Raw genomic sequence first — 22,422 nt, 5'->3', positions numbered from 1 at the left:
ATATGAGCCATCCCAGCTTTTAACTCTGCATATTTTACTTGTTTTTAAATTTTCTTTTGGAGGAAAATGTGAAGTGGTATGTCCTGAAAAACATGTAGATACTGGTTTGCTAATTTATCAGGACTTGAGTTAATTTCTATGATCTTTTCCAATAATAACATATGGTCTGTTTCTATCCTGCTTTTGGAACTTACACTGCTTTTCACTTAAAGGAAATCCTTGTATAATTAAGTCCACTTAATATGTCTGTTTTGTGTATTGGAAAGATTGGTAATGCTATTAAATAATATACCTCAATATAACAACATAGTGAATTTATTTTTGGTTTAGAAAATTAGGTTTATGAAAGTACAATTTTATTATTAGAAGTTTGATATAATTTTTTATTATTTGCCAACCTTTAGTTTTGTTTAAGCAGCATTCACTTTCCTCCACCTTATTAGTCTTCTGAAAATTCCAAATATTCAGATATACAGAAAAGTTGAAAGAATAGAATAATGAACACCTGTGTACCCTTCACTTAGATTCTTTATCTATTGTTAACATTTTGCCACATTTGCTTTCTCTCTAAATAGTTTAAATTTTTTTCTGAGTCATTTCAGTGTAAGTAGCAAAAAGCATAACATTTTTTCCCTAGAGTATTTCAATGTGTTCCTCCTAAAAACAAGGACATTTCCTTAATAACAATATTATTAGCACACTCAAGACAATTATTGTTGATAAAATACTATTATCTAATATACAGAGCAAATTGCCCCAATCATCTTCAAAATGTTCTTTCTAATTTTTATTTATTGTTTTATCCAAGACCCCATCAAAGATCACAAATTGCATCTGGTCACCATGTCTTTTGTTTGTTTCCTTTTCATCTAAAATTGTGCCCTTGCTGCCTTTTTTTTTTTCTTCTTTCTTTTTGTCTTTCATTACATTGACATTTTTGAAAAATCCAGGCCAGTCCCCAAATTTGCATTTGACTAATTATTTGACTAATTATTTCACTAGATTTAGGTTGCATTATTTAAAATATGTTTTTATTGACTCTAGAAAGAGAGGAAGGGAGAGGGAGAGAGAGAATGAAACATTGATGATAGAGACATCCATCAACTGCCTTCTACACACCCACCACTGGGGATCGAGACCACAATTTGCGTTTGTGCCCTGAATGGGAATTTCTCTCAATTCATGGGACGGCGCTCAGCCTACTGGTCCACACTGGCCAGAGCTATAGCTTCAGTACTTTTGGCAAGAGTTCTACATAGATGATTTTTGTCTAACCTGTTTAGCCAGCTAGGTAGTAAAAATGGAATTCTATGAGTTTTTTTAGTATCTATTGTACAGTAGAATATGGATAATAATAAACCAAATTAAAATGTAATTTAAACAAATATTTTTAAAGTCATCTGTTTTTATTTGAAAATAGTCTTCAATGTATTCATTTTACTTTATCACAGCTCTTTAAGATAGTCAGAGAAGGCTGAAGCCAGCCCTGTTGTATAGGTATATTATTTCTATTTTTCAAGTGAAGAAATATACTCAGAGGAGATAGAACTTGTCTAGCTAATAAGGAAGATTGTATAGCTCACTCTCTTTGTAATGGGTAGAAAAAAAAGGGCTCAATCCCCAGCCCCAGTAGAGGCATGTGTGGGAAGCAATCAAGAGGCAGCCAATTGATCTGTCTCTCTCACATTGATGTTTCTCTCCCTCTGTCTCTCCCCCTCCCATCCACTCGCTCTGAAAATCAGTGGAGGAAATATTCTCAGGTGAGGATTAACAACAAAACAAAACAAAAAACACAAAACAATTGTGGGCTGTATTTCCTGTTCCTTATAGATTGCTGGACTAGATTTGGAAGCCAAAACTTGACTTATTCCTATCTCCATACCCACTCGTGAGTCAGTTTTGAAAGTAAAAAGTAGCTCTGAAATGAGGTTCTGATCCTGAAACCTCAGTCTACTTCTCAAAATGCAATGCTTTAGGACAGTTATAAGGGAATTCCTCTATTGTTGTAGGCAGTATATCTTTATTTTCTTGTCTGATGGCAAGGGTCTAATTCCTGAAAAGTGCTTAACAATGTTTACATGGCCTGACTGAATTGACCTTTTTCAATTGTGGTAATAAAGCTGATAACCTAGCAACTAATAGGATTCTGTAGTCAATCAACTCCATTATTAAGATGATTGAAATCAGCATACTTAGAAATTCCAGTGGTGGCTCTTCAATTGACCATTACAAATTCACAGGAAAATGATGAATCTAGTAATTTGTATAAACTCGCCGTAGACTTGGGAACAGCATAGGTTATCTTTGACCCTGAGAACTGATGACAGATATCTCTTACATCGTTTGTGACTTTTGTCTAAAGTACAAAAGGGAATGTAATATTAAACTATGACGTAAGATTAAGGTTGGGAAAGTTAATATCATTTACTGGTACTTGCTAATCTCAAAGATTATACAGATGGGAAAGTCTTCCATTCTCTAGCTTTGCAATATTGTCATCTTAATTTTTTCCATCGCGAATTCCTGCCCTTTCTCTATAGAAACTTTTCTTTCTGCAGTTCCTACTTCCACCTCAGGTTTTCTTTGAACTTTTCTATTCACCTGAAAACTTCACTCTTAACAGTAAATTCCACCGGTCTCCTTGTTTACTTGTGTCAAATATTAACTGGGTCAAGACATTTATTTGTTAACTTATGAAAACACAACTGTTATATAATTATACCTCCTATTTAAAATAGTTTAGATTTTTTCTCAATTTATAAAATTATTCAGAGTTACAGAAAAGTTGAAAATACCTTTGTGTTCACTTGTATACCACCTAGATTCAACAGTTAACATTTTATCATAGTTGTTTTATCCTTTTTTTTTTTTAAAGGGGGCTAACTGCTTTACGTTTATCTAATTTTTAATCAACTTTATGGTGGTAGAGTTCACATAAAATAAAATTCACCAATTTTAAAAAGTACATTTTGATAATTTTGGCAAATAGACAGTTGTATGATCATTGCTATAATCATTGCATTACAGTTTTTGTTTTTAATCATTTTTGGTGAGAAGTTCTATTCAGCAAATTTCAATTATACAGTAGTGTTATCAGCAATACAATAGTGTTAATAATAGTCACCATGTTTTATATTAGTTAGAGGCCCGGTGCATGAAAATTGTGCACTGGGGAGGGGGAGGTGGCGGGGGGGTTTGCCCCTCAGCCCAGCCTGCACCCTCTCCAATCTGGGACCCCACAGGGATCGGGCCTAAACCGGCAGTCGGACATCCCTCTCACAATCCGGGACTGTTGGCTCCCAACCGCTCGCCTGCCTGATTGCTCCCTAACCACTTCCCTGCCAGCCTGATCAACGCCTAACTGCTCCTCTGCTGGCCCGATCGCCCCCAACTGCCCTCCCCTCCCAGCCATCTTGTGGCTGTGGGTGCTGCCACCTTTGAGGGCATGGCAGTCAGTTAGCATATTCCCTCCTTATTGGCCTAGGGCACTGCCATCTTTGAGGGTGTGGCAGTCATTTAGCATATTCCCTCCTTATTGGCTGTGGGCTCCGCCATCTTTGCAGCCTGCTGCTCAGTCATTTGGTCGTCCCTCACTAACCCCCCTGTCGGTCTGGTCGCTCCACGCAGCCTGTTTGGTTGTCCGTTTGGTTGTGATGGTTGCTTAGGCTTTTATATAGATAGATCCTTAGACCTTATTCATCTTACAGCTGAAAGTTTATAAAGCCTCTTATCTATATTTTTTCTGACCCATTTGAAATATATGTACAATACTATTATCACAGCTAGGCAGATTAACAATAATTTTCTTATATCATCTAATATCCATTTCATGTTCAAATTTTCCCATTGTCCTCAAAGTGTTTGTTTAGCTTTTACTTTCAATCTAGGATTACTTAAATATTGTGTATCCTTTGTTCTTCTGAATTGCAAATTAGGTCCAGAGGCTTGATTAGATTCTTTTAAAATATTTTTACAAGAATATTTCATGGATATGACAGATACTCTATAGAGCATCCTTTTCAGAGACACATGATATCAGGTGGTCTGCTTATTGACAATGCTGGGTTAAGGTGGTGACCACTAGCTCCCCCAGTATATAGGTAAGCTTTCCTCTTTACAGTTAGCAAGTGCTAGTGTAAAAGGTGATACTTTGTGATTGCCCTTGCCTAAATGAGTCATGACCTTGCAGATTGCATATGTTTTCTCATACTGTCCTTCCTTGTACATATATTAGCTGGCATTCTTTGTATTCTTTTTGAGGACTTTTTCTCATCGAGTAGGAATGAAGTACAGTCCCTCCTGAAAAGACAGGATAAATGTTTAATCTTTAAATTGCCAGTTTTCAGAGTAAATAATTGGTATTGCATATTGGTATTATATTTGCAATATGTATTGGAGCGATGTTACCCCTCCAGAAATAGCAAAGGAATGTCCCCAAGATTACAATAAACTTACAGCTTTTTATCTACTCCATGTTTTAAATTACTTGGTTTTCAAATATAAGGTCCATGTTTTAATTGTTTTTGTTAACTTTGGAAATGTTTAAAGGATACATGCTATTAAAACAGGAACTTTGACAAATGTCAGCGTGGCATTTTCTGATATGTAGGACAGGTAAACACCAAATAAAACTTTTAAGAATAATGTTTTTTTCAGTTTTTAGTGTATTTCCAATGCTGAGGCTCTAAGATCTTTTTATGCTTAATAATGTTAAATATTAAATACAAATCAGAGTTCCTTTCTTTTGATTGTCTTTCTTCTCTCATGATTTAGAAAATAATAATTTTGCCTGATGCTACTTTAAAAATTATGTGAAAACATGCATTTTGCAGTTGCTAAGGTATATTAGTAATAGTTCTGTTATTTTGATCACAGGATTTGCTCTTTAACTATAATTCTTGTCCTTCTAAAATGGCATTTCCTGTAAGGCTAAGTCAGTTCATTAATTTTCATAGGGAGCCATCTGTGGAAATAGTCACATTAAGGAAAGAAAAGCCTAAAAGCTATTCCCCTCTTCTTTTCAATCCAAATTTGAAAGGATGATTTACTTCAAAGTGATTGCTTCAACTTCAAAAAACTTCCTTTGAATGTTGTTGAGTAAGACATTCTCAATAAGGGGTACTTAACTGGAGCCACTGAATCTCCTATACATTGTAGAAAGCATTTATTAACCAGAGTTTTACCCATTGCCAATAGGGTGGGGAGTGGAATGGAAAAGTATGGGCCTTTGAGATCAATAGTCTTTTCTTGATTTGAAATATTATGCATCACTTCGTTTTAACGAATAATAAAATCTCTACTAAACAAGTCAGTAACACTACTTGGGGTGATAGACCTTTGTTAAATTGTCTTGAATTTGCTTTTAACCATTATTTTTATAATAGATCCTAGCAAGCAAAATTATTATAAAGCACATGGGATTTTCTTTGAATTATTTTAATCCTCTTAATGTCTGAACCCTATCAACTATTCATACTGACCTTTATAAATATAGAAAAAAATGATTTTTCAACCACCTTTTCTTTTAATAGGAGTTTATGTCTGATTTCATTGACATAAACTGAAAATAATTATATCATATCACACTAGTACTAATTATACCTAATGCTTGGTTTAATTTATGGTTATACTTTACATATTTCAAACATCTCTTGTCATATGTTGTGAACATATGCTTTATTTGTTATTAGAATATATATAAAGACAAATCTTTATTTTAGCCAGCAACATTGTTATTCTTATTGATATACAGAGTGTCCCATCTTTGGCTACTAGGAGCCTCATCAAGTTGGTCCATTAGATAAAACCCTAGTAATCTTTGATTTATTCCAGGATCATCCTGTACATTTCCTGACCCAGGCTGGATCGGCCATTTCTCTAAAGAGCTCTGATTCTTTTTAGTGGGAAAGAGTATTTGCAGACCATAATCTGGGTACATAGTAGATTTTTTTAAAAAGTCATGTAGTCAAAATTCATAAATCTGTCCTGATCTAGTAATTTTCCATCACCATAGATATGGAGCATGCAGCATACTTATAATTCAAACGAATGAACAGCCTAGAAGAAAATTTCCTTTGACTTCAGAGTTAATTATATTTTGTTACAAAATTGGTTTCTCAAATTATATTTTTATTGACTTCAGTTGGCTGTGGAAGGTTGTAGTTCAATATATGCTGGTTAACAAAAGACGAGCCAGCGAGGATTAAAATTTCACAGTGAATAATTTCAAATCTATCCTCAAATCAATACAAATAAAGTGTGCTAAATCAACTAGAAGGTTTGGGATTATCAAAAGCAAGACGACAAATTCTGACCTTGGACAGAACATAAAGTTTCCTCATCTATAAATTAAGGAATTGAATTAGGCACTATCTCTGGGATCTGAGTCTATCGATATAAAACTTTTTATTATTATCTTAGTTGTTCTTTTTCTCATTCTCTAACTTATTAAATATCTTTCAATCATTTAGCAGAAATAGTGGAGGCAAAAATACCTAACTTCTTTCCTTTCATATCTTCCTTTCAGGAGATACTTCCATTATCTCTACATTGTGTGAGCACATGATAACAGTTCTGAAAGTCACCTTCTGTTTTCTAATCTCTTCTTTGTTTGAGAAGTGAAGTCCTGAATAATATTATACTTTGCCCACACTGAAAAATAGCTTGCATGAACTTTCTGACATCAGAAACTTTTTTAAATCACTTTTTCTTTGCCATGCAGCTTTTTGGTTTAAAATTTTCCCATTAGTTAAATTAATTTGGGTGATAAAATATAGAACTTAATTCAGATAATCTAATTTGTGTTCATTAGCACCTTTTAAAATCCTCTCATGGTTGTTGTTTTTTTTTTTTTAATAGCATTATTTATTGTTACCAGGGTTAATGAAGTGTGTATAGCATTTATATATTATTGTGTTATATTCTCTTAGATGGATATAAATGATTTAATCAGATTTGTTACTTAGCTATTTTCATTTGAAAAGATACCCTGGTATTATTTTAAAATGTGCATATTCATCTATAAGAAATCAACACTTTTATTTAAAAGTTGAATCTGTTTTAGTCCTACATACAAAAGGTAGTCAGAAATTTGTTTTAAAATGGATTTAGGTGGAGGAAAGCACAATTTCAGCGACAAGAATATTTTATATTTTATTGTTAGGGGTTTTAAAAAATACTAACACCAATAAAGTGTTCTCCATTACCCTTTGCTGAGTCAGCATTCAGTTAATCTGATAAAGAATCATATTAAAGATTCTTTCTAGATCTAAGTCATTCTCTTCTAATGATAATAAGCTTTATACTTAAAGAGGTTGAGTACATGCATATTCAGGCTCCAAGGATGCCATTTGGGGCAGCATTTTTTTTATATTTATAAATAACTACTTAAAAAGATTTAAATCTCAACATTTATTACCAATGCGTAGGAGTATAAAAATACCTGGTTATGGTAAAATTAAAATGCTGGTCATAATTCCATTACAATTCTCTGAACTCACATTCGTACACTTTTAAGATGATATTTGTGATGCTCCAGATTTTTCAAGTTATGTTGCTACTTTATATAGCATACATTTTTCCTCATGTGATTTTTTAATAAGAATTCCTTCAGGAAAGAACTTATGTAGTATGTAGTGTTCACCTGCATGTATATACCCATATTTCAGGGATGTATAGATTTTTTTTCCTAACTCTGCTACTTCCATAATTTCCACATCGACATTATTATATGAGTATGTTGGTTTTGGTGTGACTGTACAGTCTCTCTTCACTCTATACTCATCAAAGTGAAGAATTTCTTCTCATTCTTAACCAGCTTTTGTAACTGCCAGCCAAATATTCTTCTGCACACATTCCAATAGGCTTAACCACATTCCTGTAGAACTGCTTTACCTAATAGAGTAACCACCAGCCATCAGTGGCTGTTAGGCTCTTAAAGTGTGGCTGTCCAAATTGAGATGTTCTGTAAGATAGACTAGAGTTTGGAGACTTAGCATGAAAAATGAATCTAAAATATTTCAAAAAATATTTTATCTATTATATGTTAGTATTCTGGATATGTTGGGTTACATAAAATACACTACTTTAAAATAATGTAATAATTATTACATAATTGTTTTCACCAAATTTCTCTTATTAAATGTGATTAGAAGAAAACCTTACATATGTGGCTCACATATATTTCTAATGGATATGCTCAGGTAGCCAAATCCCTATCTTTGCATAATAGATTGTTCTTTTCCAGACGTTATCCGCTAAGATTCCTTGGAAACTACATGTAGTTTCAAGCTTGTCATGTGGCATCGCAGTGCCTGTATATGACTTGGGAATAGACTTATCTCTTCTATATGTAAACACAATAAACATCACCACAATGTCATACATAGTAACACTCAGAAAACCAGTTTAGACTATCAAATGAATGAAATCATTGCCTTTGTTCTAGAGTCTTGCATTTAACATTTGAAAAATAATTTTTATCATTATGAGAATGATAGTACTTTATGGGTCTTTGGCTATGAGGTTTGTAAATGAATGCTACATATGAAATCAATGTTAATGGGAAAACCTAACTGTTTGGGTACAGTAAACACTAAGTTATGGTTTTATTGCTTTGACTGATGGCACTATATATTATGCATTAATATTCGAATAAGAAACATACTTTACTGATTCTCTTGCTGCTAGAAAATATATTTAATATAATTCACATTACCATTATGACATACTGTACTTATTTCATTGCAGATTTTAAGACGTATATAAAAGATAGCAAACTCCTACTTAAACTGAGAGAGCAAAATAGGATTTGTTTTAATCTCATGTAATCTAACATAAGTGCTATATGTAGCATACTTTGAAACATTACTTAATATTTCTCATATGAAGCATTTTTATAAACCCTCTATATTTGAATTTTAATATTGAAAATTCTCAAATTTACATATTTTAAATGATTGACAATAAGACTATAATTGCATTTGGTGTAAATACAGTAGTTAAGCAATAAAACATTTATTTGATCATCACAAAAGTATTCTCTTGTAAAACACCAGTTTTTTCTTAATTTTTAGGAGACCAGAATACGGGCAATGGAGAATACCAAGAAAAGAGTCTTTAATTTCTCTGTCACCAACCCTGTTGCTGGACAGGCTGTAGCTCATATTTTTGCAGCTGACAATAAAGAAGATCTTCAGAAGTGGATGGAAGCCTTCTGGCAGCATTTCTTTGATCTTAGTAAGTAGATGTTTGGATGTTCTGGTAGTATATTCATATATCCTGAAAGGATACATACAGCAATATAAATATTGAAATTATACATATTATAATCTTATAGTTTGTATCAAGAAATTTTTATGTTCTTAAATAATATGGTAGTATATCACAAGTACAATGATGCTTTTTTCTCTTAACCTTTCCCCAGTGCCTGACTGACTAGTATAGTAACAGTGTACCTTTGAATCTAGTATTCCTACCTTTTACTTTTTTTAAGAAATCTATGATTTTTTAATTATTAAAATATTCAAAACTCAACTTAATGAATGCAAACGATGATTTTAAATAGTTTCTTACAAGAATGAAGTCACACTATGCACTGAAGGCATTCTGACATTTTTCTTCATGTTAAGACAATTTCATATTTTAGAAAGTGGGAACTAGATGATTTTCATTGAAGAGATACTCCTATACAAATACATTTTGTTTTCATTGATGAATACAATTATATAGGTTTCAAGTGACACATCATCTGTATATTGCATTGTGTGCCCACCACCCAAAGTCACATCTTCTTCCATCACTATCTATTTGGCTCCCTTTACCCTTTACTACCCACCCACTCCTTTTCCCACTGGTAACCAACATACTGATGTCTGTGTCTGAGTTGTTGTCTTCTTGTTTGTTCTTTTTTTTTTAACATTTTAAATATGATTTTCTTCCTTTATTCTTTTTTTGTTTTGTTTTGTTTTGTTTGTTTTTTTAATTAAATCTTTATTGTTCAGATTATTACATTTGTTCCTCTTTTTTCCCCCCCATAACTCCCCTCCTCCCAGTTCCCGCCCCACCCTCCGCCCTCACTCCCCACCCACTGTCCTCATCCATAGGTGCATGATTTTTGTCCAGTCTCTTCCCGCATCTCCCACACCCCTTTCCCCCCCAAGAATAGTCAGTCCATTCCCTTTCTATGTCCCTGATTCTATTATAATCAACAGTTCATTCTGCTCATCAGATTATTTATTCACTTGATTCTTAGATTCACTTGTTGATAGATGCATATTTGTTGTTCATAATTTGTATCTTTACCTTTTTCTTCCTCTTCCTCATCCTCTTCTTAAAGGATACCTTTCAGCATTTCATATAATCCTGGTTTGGTGGTGATGAACTCCTTTAGCTTTTCCTTATCTGTGAAGCTCTTTATCTGACCTTCAATTCTGAATGATAGCTTTGCTGGATAAAGTAATCTTGGTTGTAGGTTCTTGGTATTCATCACTTTGAATATTTCTTGCCACTCCCTTCTGGCCTGCAAAGTTTCTGTTGAGAAATCAGCTGACAGTCGTATGGGTATTCCCTTGTAGGTAACTGAGTTTCTTTCTCTTGCTGTTTTTAAGATTCTCTCTTTATCTTTTGCTCTTGGCATTTTAATTATGATGTGTCTTGGTGTGGTCCTCTTTGGATTCCTTTTGTTTGGGGTTCTCCGCGCTTCTTGGACCTGTAAGTCCATTTCTTTCACCAGGTGGGGGAAGTTTTCTGTCATTATTTCTTCAAATAGGTTTTCAATATCTTGCTCTCTCTCATCTTCTGGCACCCCTATAATTCTGATGTTGGTACGCTTGAAGCTGTCCCAGAGGCTCCTTACACTATCCTCACATCTTTGGATTCTTTTTTCATTTTGCTTTTCCGGTTGGGTGTTTTTTGCTTCCTCACATTTCAAATCATTGACTTGATTCTTGCGGTCCTCTGGCCTGCTGTCGGGAGTCTGTATAATATTCGTTATTTCAGTCCGTGTATGCTTAATTTCTAGTTGGTTCCCCAATATAACATCGAGGGTCTCATTAGTTTTCTTGTAGATCTCATTAAGTTTATCGGTGGCTTCTAAACAGTTCTTGAGAGACCTTAAAAGTGTGGTTCTGAACTCTATATCTTCCATTGACAATTCTGTCCTGTTTCTTTGTCTCCACATTTTGTTATGCTTCCTTGGTGCACCCCCTAGTGGTCTTTGTGCGCAGTCTTATTGTTAAACCTTGATTGTTGTAGCTAATACCAGGGAGGGTTTGACCTCCAGGCCAAGTGGCTATGAGAATCAGCTGTGTCTGCAGTGAGAGAACTTCTGTCCTCTAGGGAGGTGCTAATCTAGCCTTTGCCTGAGGCTATCCGGCAAATGCCTCTGTGCAGGGCTTGGGCGGGGCAGGTCGCACAGGATCAACAGGGTGGGCCGGAGAGAGCAGTTATGGCGGCTCTCAGTCCTGTCCCCAGGGGCTCTGCCTCTCTGAGTCCCAGCACCCGCTGCAAACCTCGGAGAGAAAGCTGCACTCGCTCTGACCAAAGCCAGACAGTCCCGCTTCTCCCGTTTGAGTCTGGGTCCCTAAAGACTCCCCTGTATCTGGAGCTCAGAGTCTGCGACTCCCTCCCGATTGAAAACGCCAACCGCGCCCTCCGCCGCCAGCCCGCTCCGCGCACTCCGCACCTCAGAATTTGACTTCAGCACTGCGCCTCCTCTGAGTGTCCGTATGCGTTTCTCTTTCCTCCTAGTTGTAGGACTTCCACTCAGCCAGCGTTCCTGTGGTTCTGGGTGATGTCCATTCCGTTTTTTAGTTTCACTTTTGAAGTAGTTGTTCAAGGTAGCAAACTCCGGCGTTAACCTGTGCCGCCATCTTGGTTCTCCGGCTTCCTTTATTCTTGAGAGGAGGTGAGGAGAGAGAGAAGAGCGAGAGAGGGAAAGATTGATGTGAGAGAGAAACATCGATGGGTTGCCTTCTATACACACCCTGGTTATGTGTGTGCCCTGAACCCACAACCTGGCTGAACCCACAACCTGGCTATGTGTGTGCCTTGACTGGAATTGAACCCTCTACTATTTCATGTGTGAGACAACGCTCAACCAACTGAGCCTCCCTCTCCCCCTTGTCCAGGGTACATTTTTTTGCTTTCAATTTTAATCCCACATGTGAGTGAAATCAATATGGTTCTTAACTTTTTCTGACTTACTTCACTTAGCATGATATTCTCAAGATCCATTCATGTTGATAAGAAGCCATCTGAGGAATAAAAAACTTCTCTAAGATAGTGATGATCCTAAAATATTTAAATGTTTAGTGTTAAGCCCATATTTCAGGATCCCCAAAAGACCACCAGGGAGCCAGCCGAGTCCGATGCAAAAGCAAAAGAGTCTTTATTCGAGCTAGCTCGAGCTCCCCGTCCACCACACTCGCCGACCAGTGGCAGGAGGCAGAGAGAGAGAGAGAGCTCTGTGGGGAAAGGGGTTTTATACGGGGGTTAGAGTAAAGGGAAGAGAGAGGACCGTGGGCCCTGCCGATTGGCCAGGCGCAAGTCTGGGTCTTGTTACACAGGATGTGGTTGTGTCTATGGCGTGCACTTCCCTTGATTATCATTGGTTAGTTTAAAGAAATCCTAGGTGTGGCTAGCAGAGGCTTGGGCTTCCAGGAAGAAGCTCCTTGCTGAGCACATGGCTAATGGCTGCTGCCCAAAAATGGAAGATCCAGGGCACGATGGAGGGTGTAGCCCTCGCCCTTTCATTTAGGAGACTCATTTTCCTGTAACCTCCTGTTAACTCCAGATTTCTTATAATATCATCTTGGACATTATCCAAAGAGATTTTTTTTTTAATCGTAGATACTGTTTTTCAGTTTCAATAATACAGTTCAATGGCATGGATTATAAAACAATGCGATAGTAATGTAATAGAGTACCACTATATAAAATATGTGAGAATCTAATTGTCTCAATTTCAAGAGGAATTTTATCACCAGGAAAATACTGAAATTGGATATTGAAAATGTAGACTATTGATAATGGCTGTTTCTAATCAAATTAAGCCTACAGTTAAATTCAACCAGTATTTTACATCTTTAGAATGCTTTTCTGTAGAATTACAAAGTAGAGCCATTTGCAAACAATTGTAGTTACTTCCTAGAAATCATACTTAGAGACATTTTAGGACTTCTTCCAGGCTCTTTGGGGGAGCTCCATAAAAGAGTTAATATCTGCAGTCCTTAGATTAAGTTTTATAAGCCTACTCTGATCCATGGCCTGGTCAAGTACTATAGCAATGGCTAGGAAGGAGGCAAAAGGAGAACTAAATTTGATTACCTTCCACATACCATATGGCTTCATTTATTTCTCATAACATCTCAGTGATGTAGAAATTACTTCCCTCTGCTCTAAAGATGAGAAAATTGAGTCTGAAGAGGTTTCTAGTTTGCCACAGGGAATCAGAGGGAGGACTTCTTCATGGCCTTGGATTCTTTAGGACTTGTTTTTCCTTAAGTGCTATCTCTCAGCATTTAGTAGATGTTTAAATATTTGTTCCATGCTTATCAGCATGCATCACATTTCTTTCTTTTAAAACTTCAGCTATCGTAGGTGTATTGCCTAAAGAACAACAACTTCCTTTTGTTTGCTAATCACAGCTAAAATTTTAACTGCTTCCCTAAATGCTGTAATTTAGAGAATCTGTCTTACAAAACACTATGTTATTTTTAGAAAATAATTCTGGTATTTTATAATTTTTATATACATAAAAACAGGGAGAAAAGGTAAAAGAAAGTAAAAATTCCAGGATATTATATAGTTTGGATATCAACTTCTACTAGATGATCTCATGTTTTCATTCTCCAGATAGGGTAAAATAATTTATCATGCTAAAAATTAGAGGGATAAGAATCTCCTGGCGTTTTTGTACTCTCAAAGTAACAAAAAAGTGATGACAGCAAGGTTCTCAGGTCTGGCTATTTCTTTAGTACTTAATATTTGAGGGGTAAAATCTGCCAATCTATCTGATTTTTAAAGTATAAATTATATTACATTTGTACTTTAGAATTCATTGTGTATAGTAGAAAGGAAGCAAAGATGGAAGTGTTTATACTATCCTAAAGATTGACTTGAACTTTAAAATTTTTACCTTCCTAGTGTTAAGTGTAGCCTCTTGTGATTGTAGGAGAAATAATGATGTGTAGAACAAAGTAGAGAATAGATATCCAGGGCAAAATAAAGAGTAATTTAACATTTAGAGCCATTTTCAATAATTTGACTCCATTGAAGAATAGAAAATTAGAAGAGTAAGATATTAGAAATCATAAGAAAACATTAATGGAACTAGTTCTGTTTAGCCTGTAGAACACTCTTGAGTGGAGGTTGGGAGGCAAAGGGGATGGAATAGTTAATTTTAAATTCTTTTCCCATATAATTATTTTAATCATTTTTAAATTATAGTTTACATTTAGTATTATTTTGTATTAGTTTCAGGTATACAGAACAGTAGTCAGACAACCATACACTTTACAAAGTGATTCCCCAGATATTTCCAGTACCCCCCTGGTACTATACATAGCTATTATGTGGAATAGTTAATTTTTAATATTTGAAAGCTAACAAACAAGTAAAAGAGGAATGCTACTTGTCTTGGATGATCAAAAAGGGTAGAGCTAGGAATGGTGGGCCAAAAATAATTTTTTTAAATATTTAATAATATGAATATTGAGTTACATAAGCAGCTTAACATAACAGATTACTTTGACTGGGAATATTATAACAATAAATATTGTGGGAAACATCTTCAATATACAGATTTTATGTGCATAAAATATGCATTTAATATTTTATACTGGGTCTTTATTTTTGTGTTAGCATATCGGCAGCATGTGTAACTGCATACGAATTTATTCACTGGTAAAATGTTTCAGTTGTAAAGTCTTGACCAGTGAACATACCACCTTTTTGTACCTCAGACTTCAGTAACACATGGGATAATGTGGCTTTATATTCCAATTTTCAGCATGATTAGTATTCTGCTACCAGTTTAACCATCAAAAGCTCTCATCTATCAATATAGAGAAAATACTGCACTTTATAATTTGTGTAAGATTTGACAGAGAAATGTTTGCTAGTTTAAAGTGTTTCATTATTTTTCCATTAGATATGGCCTTTTTTCCTGCCCTCAAGAAGGAAAGCTGGCTTTTATATATTTATCTAAAAAAGGAAGTGGAGGGGAGGAATAAGTTATCAGATCTCAGATCCTACTAGATTTAAATTCTGCAGGGCAACCTTTGAAGCCTCAAACTCAAGATTTTATTCCCTTTATGAGTTGCTATGTGAATTATTTTGAAATTTTTATGATATTCTGTATTTAGCGTTATAATAAAACATACTGAAAGGTTTTCATGTTGCTTAACTATTTAAGGTGATGGATTTAAAATTTATGCATATATTACCATATTGCTATGACAGACTTAAAACAACAGAAATGAGTATCTAATTTGACTAAACATGAAATGTCTTTAATTTTTAAGCCATGGAAAATAACTCAGATGGGTATTGAATATGGAGATTGAGAATATATTAAAAGGAAAAGAAATACAGATCATAAATCAGTCTAAAAAGGCACATGTGTATTACATTTACTTTTCTACTGATGTAAGATTTTAAGAATGGTGAACCTCAATAACTTAAACTTGTATAATACGAATATATAGACACATAGTTTCTTACACAGTTGTTATTCAACTTGCAGGTGCACAATAAATATATAAAGCTTAAGGGTTTTTATATCCACTCAGAAGAAATAAATCTGAGAATTTTATTTTAAGATGAAAATAGTAAAATACAATAAAAGCAAAATTGTTGTCCACACTTTTAAAGTTTAATTTAATTTGAAATAACTTATTCAAGAGGTGTGTGGGGGTTTTTTTAATTATTCAATAAATTAGATTCTGTTAGAATTTTGAGTGTTCTGTTTTTATAGTAATAGGCTTTTGTATACCTTTTACTTAAATGAAAATTCATTGTTTTTCTAGAGTTGCATGATTTTTTTAAAGCACAATAATCACCTTGAAGAGGTAATTGTTAAATAACCAATTTTTATTTAATTAGAATTCTCAAAGTTGAGATCATTTTTGTGAACCACTATTCCTTATTTTTTTCCTACTTCCTCCTAGTACTGTATTTCATTTGATTTTTTATTTTAAAATTGTCTTAATTACTGGACATTTTTATTTAATATTTAAAATAAAAGAATTTGTACAAACTTTTGCCATACGTAGAAATTTTAGTTATTGACCATTTAGTGAAATATTACAGTATTTAATAGCCTAGAGATCTTAAGCTTAACATCTGTGCATAGAATTTTATTTGTAAAATAGGTAACTTTCATGCCTAGACTTGGACTTTAAAATTATACATAATACTGTATTTTTGTGGCTTTCTTAAGATAATGCTTTATTTTCAAAGCAAAAATGTGTTGATATCTATTAAAAATGAAATATACTACTTCACATTTATACTTTAAACTAGCCTGCCTTTTCTGTCTTTCTTAGGCCAATGGAAGCATTGTTGTGAAAAACTTATGAAAATTGAGATTATGTCACCACGGAAACCACCTTTGTTCTTGACAAAAGAGGCGACCTCAGTCTACCATGATATGAGTAAGTGGGGATTGTCTTTTCTAAGCTGCAGGCTAACAAAAACAACATTGTCCATATTCAAGCAGCTTATTCTATTGACATTAAAATGCTAAATTTTTCAGGGCACAATGAAAATGAATGAAAAAGACTATGATTATAGACTAAAGAACTCATGTTTAATAGATGAATTAATACAAAATTAATGAATACACATTTTTTGTAGTTTGAATGCTTAACAAACAAAAATTTTAAGGTTTCAAAGTGGGATGAAGGTGCACTAAAATAAATGTTAACTGAGTAGCTGATAAAAATTCTGAAAATGTAAAAATTGCAGATTGTGAAATATAATGTTTAGACATTTTTATATTAAATTTATTTTAAAGTAGTGTTGATAAATGAATATTAATAAATGGAAGCTTTTGTGTCGGGCAAAAAAAATTGGTGAAGTTTAATGCTTTGGAAAATTAAAAATTTTTAGACTCAATAATATTTCATTTTCTCATACTTTGAAGGATATTATCTTTGTAGGATTGCCTCGGTGAACAGTGCTGTGAATAAGCACAAATCAAGATTAAATTCTAGTCTTTTTTGTCCCCAATGTCCCTGCACTCACATGTACCTGAAAATGTTAGATTAAAAATGATACATTTAAGTTTACACATTTATCTCTGTTTTTTTTGTTTTGTCTTGTTTTGTTTTTGTTTGTTTTTTCTTCTTCTTTATTAATCAGGGAAAATTTCACCCACTATTCTTATCACCAAAATGGTATCAGGGCTTCACTCTTTCTCTGGGTTTTTGGTCTTGGATTTTTACCCTATTAAAGAGACCTGCTGGTCTACAGGAAAGACTCCATTGTGTTTGTCCCAGTTTACATATCAGGCTTTTATAAAAATGGAAGCCACTATTACCTAGAAGTCAGAATAGATTTTAAATCCAGGAAAGTAATTGAAAAAAATCCTGATGTACTTCTATTCCTTTGTAAGCTGAACATTACACATCTACTTAGGAATCCATGTATTTATGTATGCATATACATATACATGTGTGTACATGTATGCAAGTGTGTGTGCAGTGCATAGTGCATGATCTCCCATTTGGTTCTGTTGATATGGCTATTTTTACAAGTTAATGATTCTTTAAAAACCACTTGCTATCCTAATCTGTTTTTGATGGCTGTTATAGATAGCATATTGGTTTGGAAAATAACTTACTCAGTTATAAGTATCTGTTTTGAATTTTTCCCATGTATTTTATTCTTAAAATTGTTACAGGCATTGATTCACCTATAAAACTTGAAAGTTTAACTGACATAATACAAAAAAAAATTGAAGAGACAAATGGAGAGTTCCTTATTGGTCAGCATGAAGAACCCTCACCACCTCCTTGGGCCGCACTCTTTGATGGTAAACATCAAGTGGTCATCCAGAAAGAGATATTATCTCCTGCAAGCAAGCAGTTACCTGATGGAAAAAGGAAAAAGAGACGGGCTCCCCTTCCTCCTCCTGATAAAGCTCCGTTCAGCTTAAAAACACAGAGCAACACAGATCTATTGGTTAAGGAAAACGGGGGGAAAACATGTGTATCTCAGACCTCGCCTTTGGATACCAAATCGTCAACCCTAGTGCATCACGTACAGAAACCAATGGCTGCTCCTCGAAAACTCCTTCCCGCCTGGAAAAATAGTTTAACTGATGGTGAAAACGGAGACACTAGACCCAGTTTTGAAGCAAAGCCAGTGCCAACTCCAAGGCAGAAATCTATCAAAGACATTTTGGACCCTAGATCCTGGTTGCAGGCACAAGTATAAAAAACCCTTAAATGTATAAAACATTAACAAAATGTGTAACTGTGAGGTTTGATTCAGAAGCGCTGTAGATGGAAATTATGTAGGTAATTAAGATGGTTTAAATCAATAATGAATAAGCTATTAGGTATAAAAATGTTTTATAATGAAGAAATGCACTTCTCTTTTATTCTGATTTTGAGAATATAAGTGATTTCCCCAGCAGAATGCAAGAGGCACTCTCTAGACAATATCCTAATGGTTGGAAGGGTTAATTTATTCCTAAATTAATACCAGGCAGTGAACAAGAACTAGGCAGAAGAAAGCATTAAATTTTCTTTGGGGAGAGACTGTCTAGTAATTTAAAATGGTTAAATATGAACCATATTCTCATTATGAGAATTTTAATACTAATGGAATTTTTCAAAAGTTTTATTCAAACCACAAATTATAGAATCCACCCAAGAAAATTTCTTCTTAGCATTCTGGAATTCTCATCTAATGGTTCACTGGCTCTCATCTATTGTTTAACTCACTAGTTAACTCACTGACCTTTTAAATTCCTGGGATAAATTTTGGGATATTAAATTCTTCATCTTTAAAGGGAATTTGTAATGTGCTCCTTGATGAGCTCTGAAATCCTGGAGACATTAACTCTCATAGTGAAGCACATTTATTAGTAGATGAAATGTTTTTTACTTCCATTTTTCTATGCATGGTGCTAATTTTCATTGTGACATAGGAATTTAGGGACGTGAGTAGCTGATTAACATCTTAAAATAAATTTAATACTTTAAAAAGCAGGTGGTCAATTAAAAAATATCAGAAAAGTGGGCCATGATAATAACTTTCAGAATTAATCCCCCTTTAAAAATTTTTAATTAGATTTCCTTCTTCTAGTAAGGTTTGATATCTGCTATTGATATTATTCATTAAAAGTCGTATTCTTACAATAAACACATCAGAATCATTTCCATAGGAGGTAATCTCCATAGCAACCAATCATAGTGACCCAAACAGAATTATGAAATCTGTTTCATAAGTGAAGAATAAATAGCAAGAGATTAAGTACCTTACAGGAACAAAAAAAAAATCCATTTTTATATTAATACTTCTTGTAAACAAGAGCTGAACAGAATCTAATCAGAATTTCCAAATAAAACAGTTTCCATAAGGTGTCAGCAACAGCACTAAAAATCTCAAATCACAGTGAACCCTAAATGTCATTGTAAGAAATAAGAATTAAATTACTGCCCTAAGTATAATCCCTAGAGATAATTTTGAAGCCCATAAGAACTCTATTTGGATCAGCACTACATTATTACAAAGTAAAATGAGCACTTGACAAAAATAACATTAATTTAAATGGAGCCTTTCATTATTTTTAGATAGCAAAGTCTTTTTCATTTATATGGAATGATGTAACTGCCAGGTTACTTTTGTGTTTGCTCAGGATTCTAGTAAGAATTGGAACTCGAGGGAGCAATGATACAAAAGGTCTCTTGTGACTGCCGACATCAGCATAGACTTAGTATCTGATGAGAAGGAAGCCCTATATGCTTGTCTGGAATTTAGAGACAAGCACATGTATAAACACCTAAGAAGATAGGATTAATTTATTTTTTCTAATTAGAAGGCTCTTGTAAATTTCTGTTGTGATTGCCAGTTTAGTAAATGGCATATTAAAAATCTAAAGGATTTTATTATTTTAATTTTTATTTTTTAAACCTCACTGCTGTTTTTAACAGCATTTGTGACTCATTGCCACTAAATTATTGAGCTAGAAGGTGCTGTAAGGCAAAATTGTTCCTGAAACTGGTATCTAAAAAGCCTTCTTTATAACAAACCAGAGTTAAAACTTCCAAGTTATATTCTTGTCATTTCTCTTCAGGCATATTATATCAAGAAGGCTTTACGTTGAACTGGAAACAGAATTTATTCATAAAGAAATTACCTAGCAGTGGTTCCCTCAGTGGGGCGCTTTGAAACAAGGCTGAAGTCCTTCTTCCTAGAACCATTTAGGTGAAACCTGACCAAGGCCTACCTCCCCCGCCAAAATCATTCAGGCTGTTTCTAGGGGCCCATGTTACAAAGCTGTTGAAATTGGGCTGAAGTCTTCAGCTGCACTTCCTTTGACATTGTTCTCATTAAATGTTAGTTCAGTTCTCCCCAAAGGTGTAATACAAAGTTGGATCTCTTCTCTCCCTCCTTTTCTCCTCCCTCCCTTCCTCTCACAGCAAAAAACAAAAACAAAAACAGCTCTAAAAATACTGAGTTAAACACTTTGCTAAGGAGTTCATCAAAAGAAGTATTTGTGCCCTCACTGATTTGGCTCAGTGGATAGAGCATCGCCTTGCTGACTGAAGGGTCCTGGGTTCGATTCTGGTCAAGGGCACATACCTTCCTTCAGGCTCCTCCCAGGCCTGGGCCCCTGGTCAGGTTGCAACCAATCGATGTGTTTCTCTCACATTGATATTTCTCTCTGTCTTTCTCTCTTCTACTCTAAAAATCAATGGAAAAAATATCCTCGGGTAAGGATTTTAAAAAAAGAAGTACTTATTTCTTCATTTCCTAAACTGGAAGTTTATGACAGAAAAATATGCAATATAATAAAAGACATTTCAGCTTTTTATGAGATGGTTTTTCATTTTCCATATTTGTCTTTTTAATTTGTTTCTTGGTATATGAAGGCTATAAACTTGAAACAAAGGGTTAGCTGTCACATCTTGATAAAATAATTGGAGAAACAAAATAGACACTTTATGATATGATAATTCTGATGATCTGAAGATAATATCTTAGAAAATTACATTCACATCTCAAGCTCTGGGATATAAATTACAGCATTAAGATAGTATTTTTAATTGCTGCAAAGTGGGAACTTTTATGCAAAGGACAATGAAGACGTTTTATTACAAATACACACCTCCTTAGGTACAGTTTTTAAAAATGTCAGGCATGCCAACCTTTAGTGGGTTTAATTACATCTTCCTCAACTGTCTGCAGTGCCCCCTGACTTTGTTTAAATAGATGTGCATATATGTCGAAAACTAAATCCATTTATTATAAATGCTTTATCTTTACCCTTTAGGATCCTACAAAATGTATTTTACCTGGTACTATATATTTTTTTTATTTTAGAGAGAGTGGAAGGAAGGGGGAGAGACAGAGAAACATTGTGAGAGAGAGCCATTGATTGGTTGCCTCCCGCAGGCGCCCTGACCAACCTGCAACCTAGATAATGTGACCTTGACCAGAATCGAACCTGGACCCTTGAGTCCAAGGGCCAACACTCTGTCCACTGAGCCAAACTGGCTAGGGCTTATCTGCCACTACTTATTAAGAATGGAAGGCCCCTTATTTAGAGACATTTCATATGTGAGATATTTCTTTAGGCTTATGTTCAGCACCTTAGCTGCCTACCAAGAAGTTAATTAATTCAACACAAAATGAAATTGTAGGGCAGTTTGGATCAATTTATGTCAAATGCCATTTGACTATAACCACCTGTGTTGCCATGAGTGAGGAACAACCTTACCATATAAAGTGCTATACCATGAACAAAAAGAGAAGGGCGTTGTCAGGAAAAATGTCTGTTTCTAAGGGTCAGAATTTATCAAAACTCACTGTTTTCTAAAGAGTGAATTATTGAGCAGTCATTAAACTGATCACCATTTATATCCTAGTAGTTTTCTTCAGTGTTCTATCTATCTTAAACTATAATGCAGATGGAGTTGACGCTGTACTTACATTTCAAAGACAGTTCAGTTTTTAAATGTTTACATGTTTATGTATAACTGCTTCATTGTTAATAATAGTCGTATGAAAATGGTTTATACTGAATTGTACATAGTGTTAGTTATTAGAAAAGATGTTTGAGTTTTTAAAGGACAAGACTTTCTTTTTAATGGCAACGTGTGTAATTTTTTGTGACATACTTGTATAATTGACATTGTATCTCTTATTTTTTAATTAAATGTGGGTCAAGCTTCTGGATTAAAAAAT

The 22,422-nt window shown here is 34.3% G+C and overlaps 1 protein-coding gene across 2 annotated transcripts in view; it reads left to right on the top strand.

The window, feature by feature from the left end:
- Positions 1-20,846, top strand: part of RTKN2 (rhotekin 2) — a 69,530-nt gene extending 48,684 nt beyond the window's left edge. For both annotated transcript variants that reach the window (XM_036336837.1, XM_036336836.1), the window contains exons 10-12: positions 9,075-9,237; positions 16,548-16,655; positions 17,906-20,846. In XM_036336837.1, the coding sequence (XP_036192730.1) occupies positions 9,075-9,237; positions 16,548-16,655; positions 17,906-18,441 (807 nt within the window). In that variant the 3' untranslated portion in view covers positions 18,442-20,846. The remainder of the gene's footprint in view (positions 1-9,074; positions 9,238-16,547; positions 16,656-17,905) is intronic.
- Positions 20,847-22,422: the final 1,576 nt, after the last annotated feature.

This window comes from Myotis myotis, unplaced genomic scaffold (genome assembly GCF_014108235.1).
Source record: "Myotis myotis isolate mMyoMyo1 unplaced genomic scaffold, mMyoMyo1.p scaffold_m19_p_15, whole genome shotgun sequence".
NCBI lineage: Eukaryota > Metazoa > Chordata > Mammalia > Chiroptera > Vespertilionidae > Myotis > Myotis myotis.
Note: the sequence above shows the minus strand (reverse complement) of the source record. Positions and strands in the feature narration are given on the sequence as shown.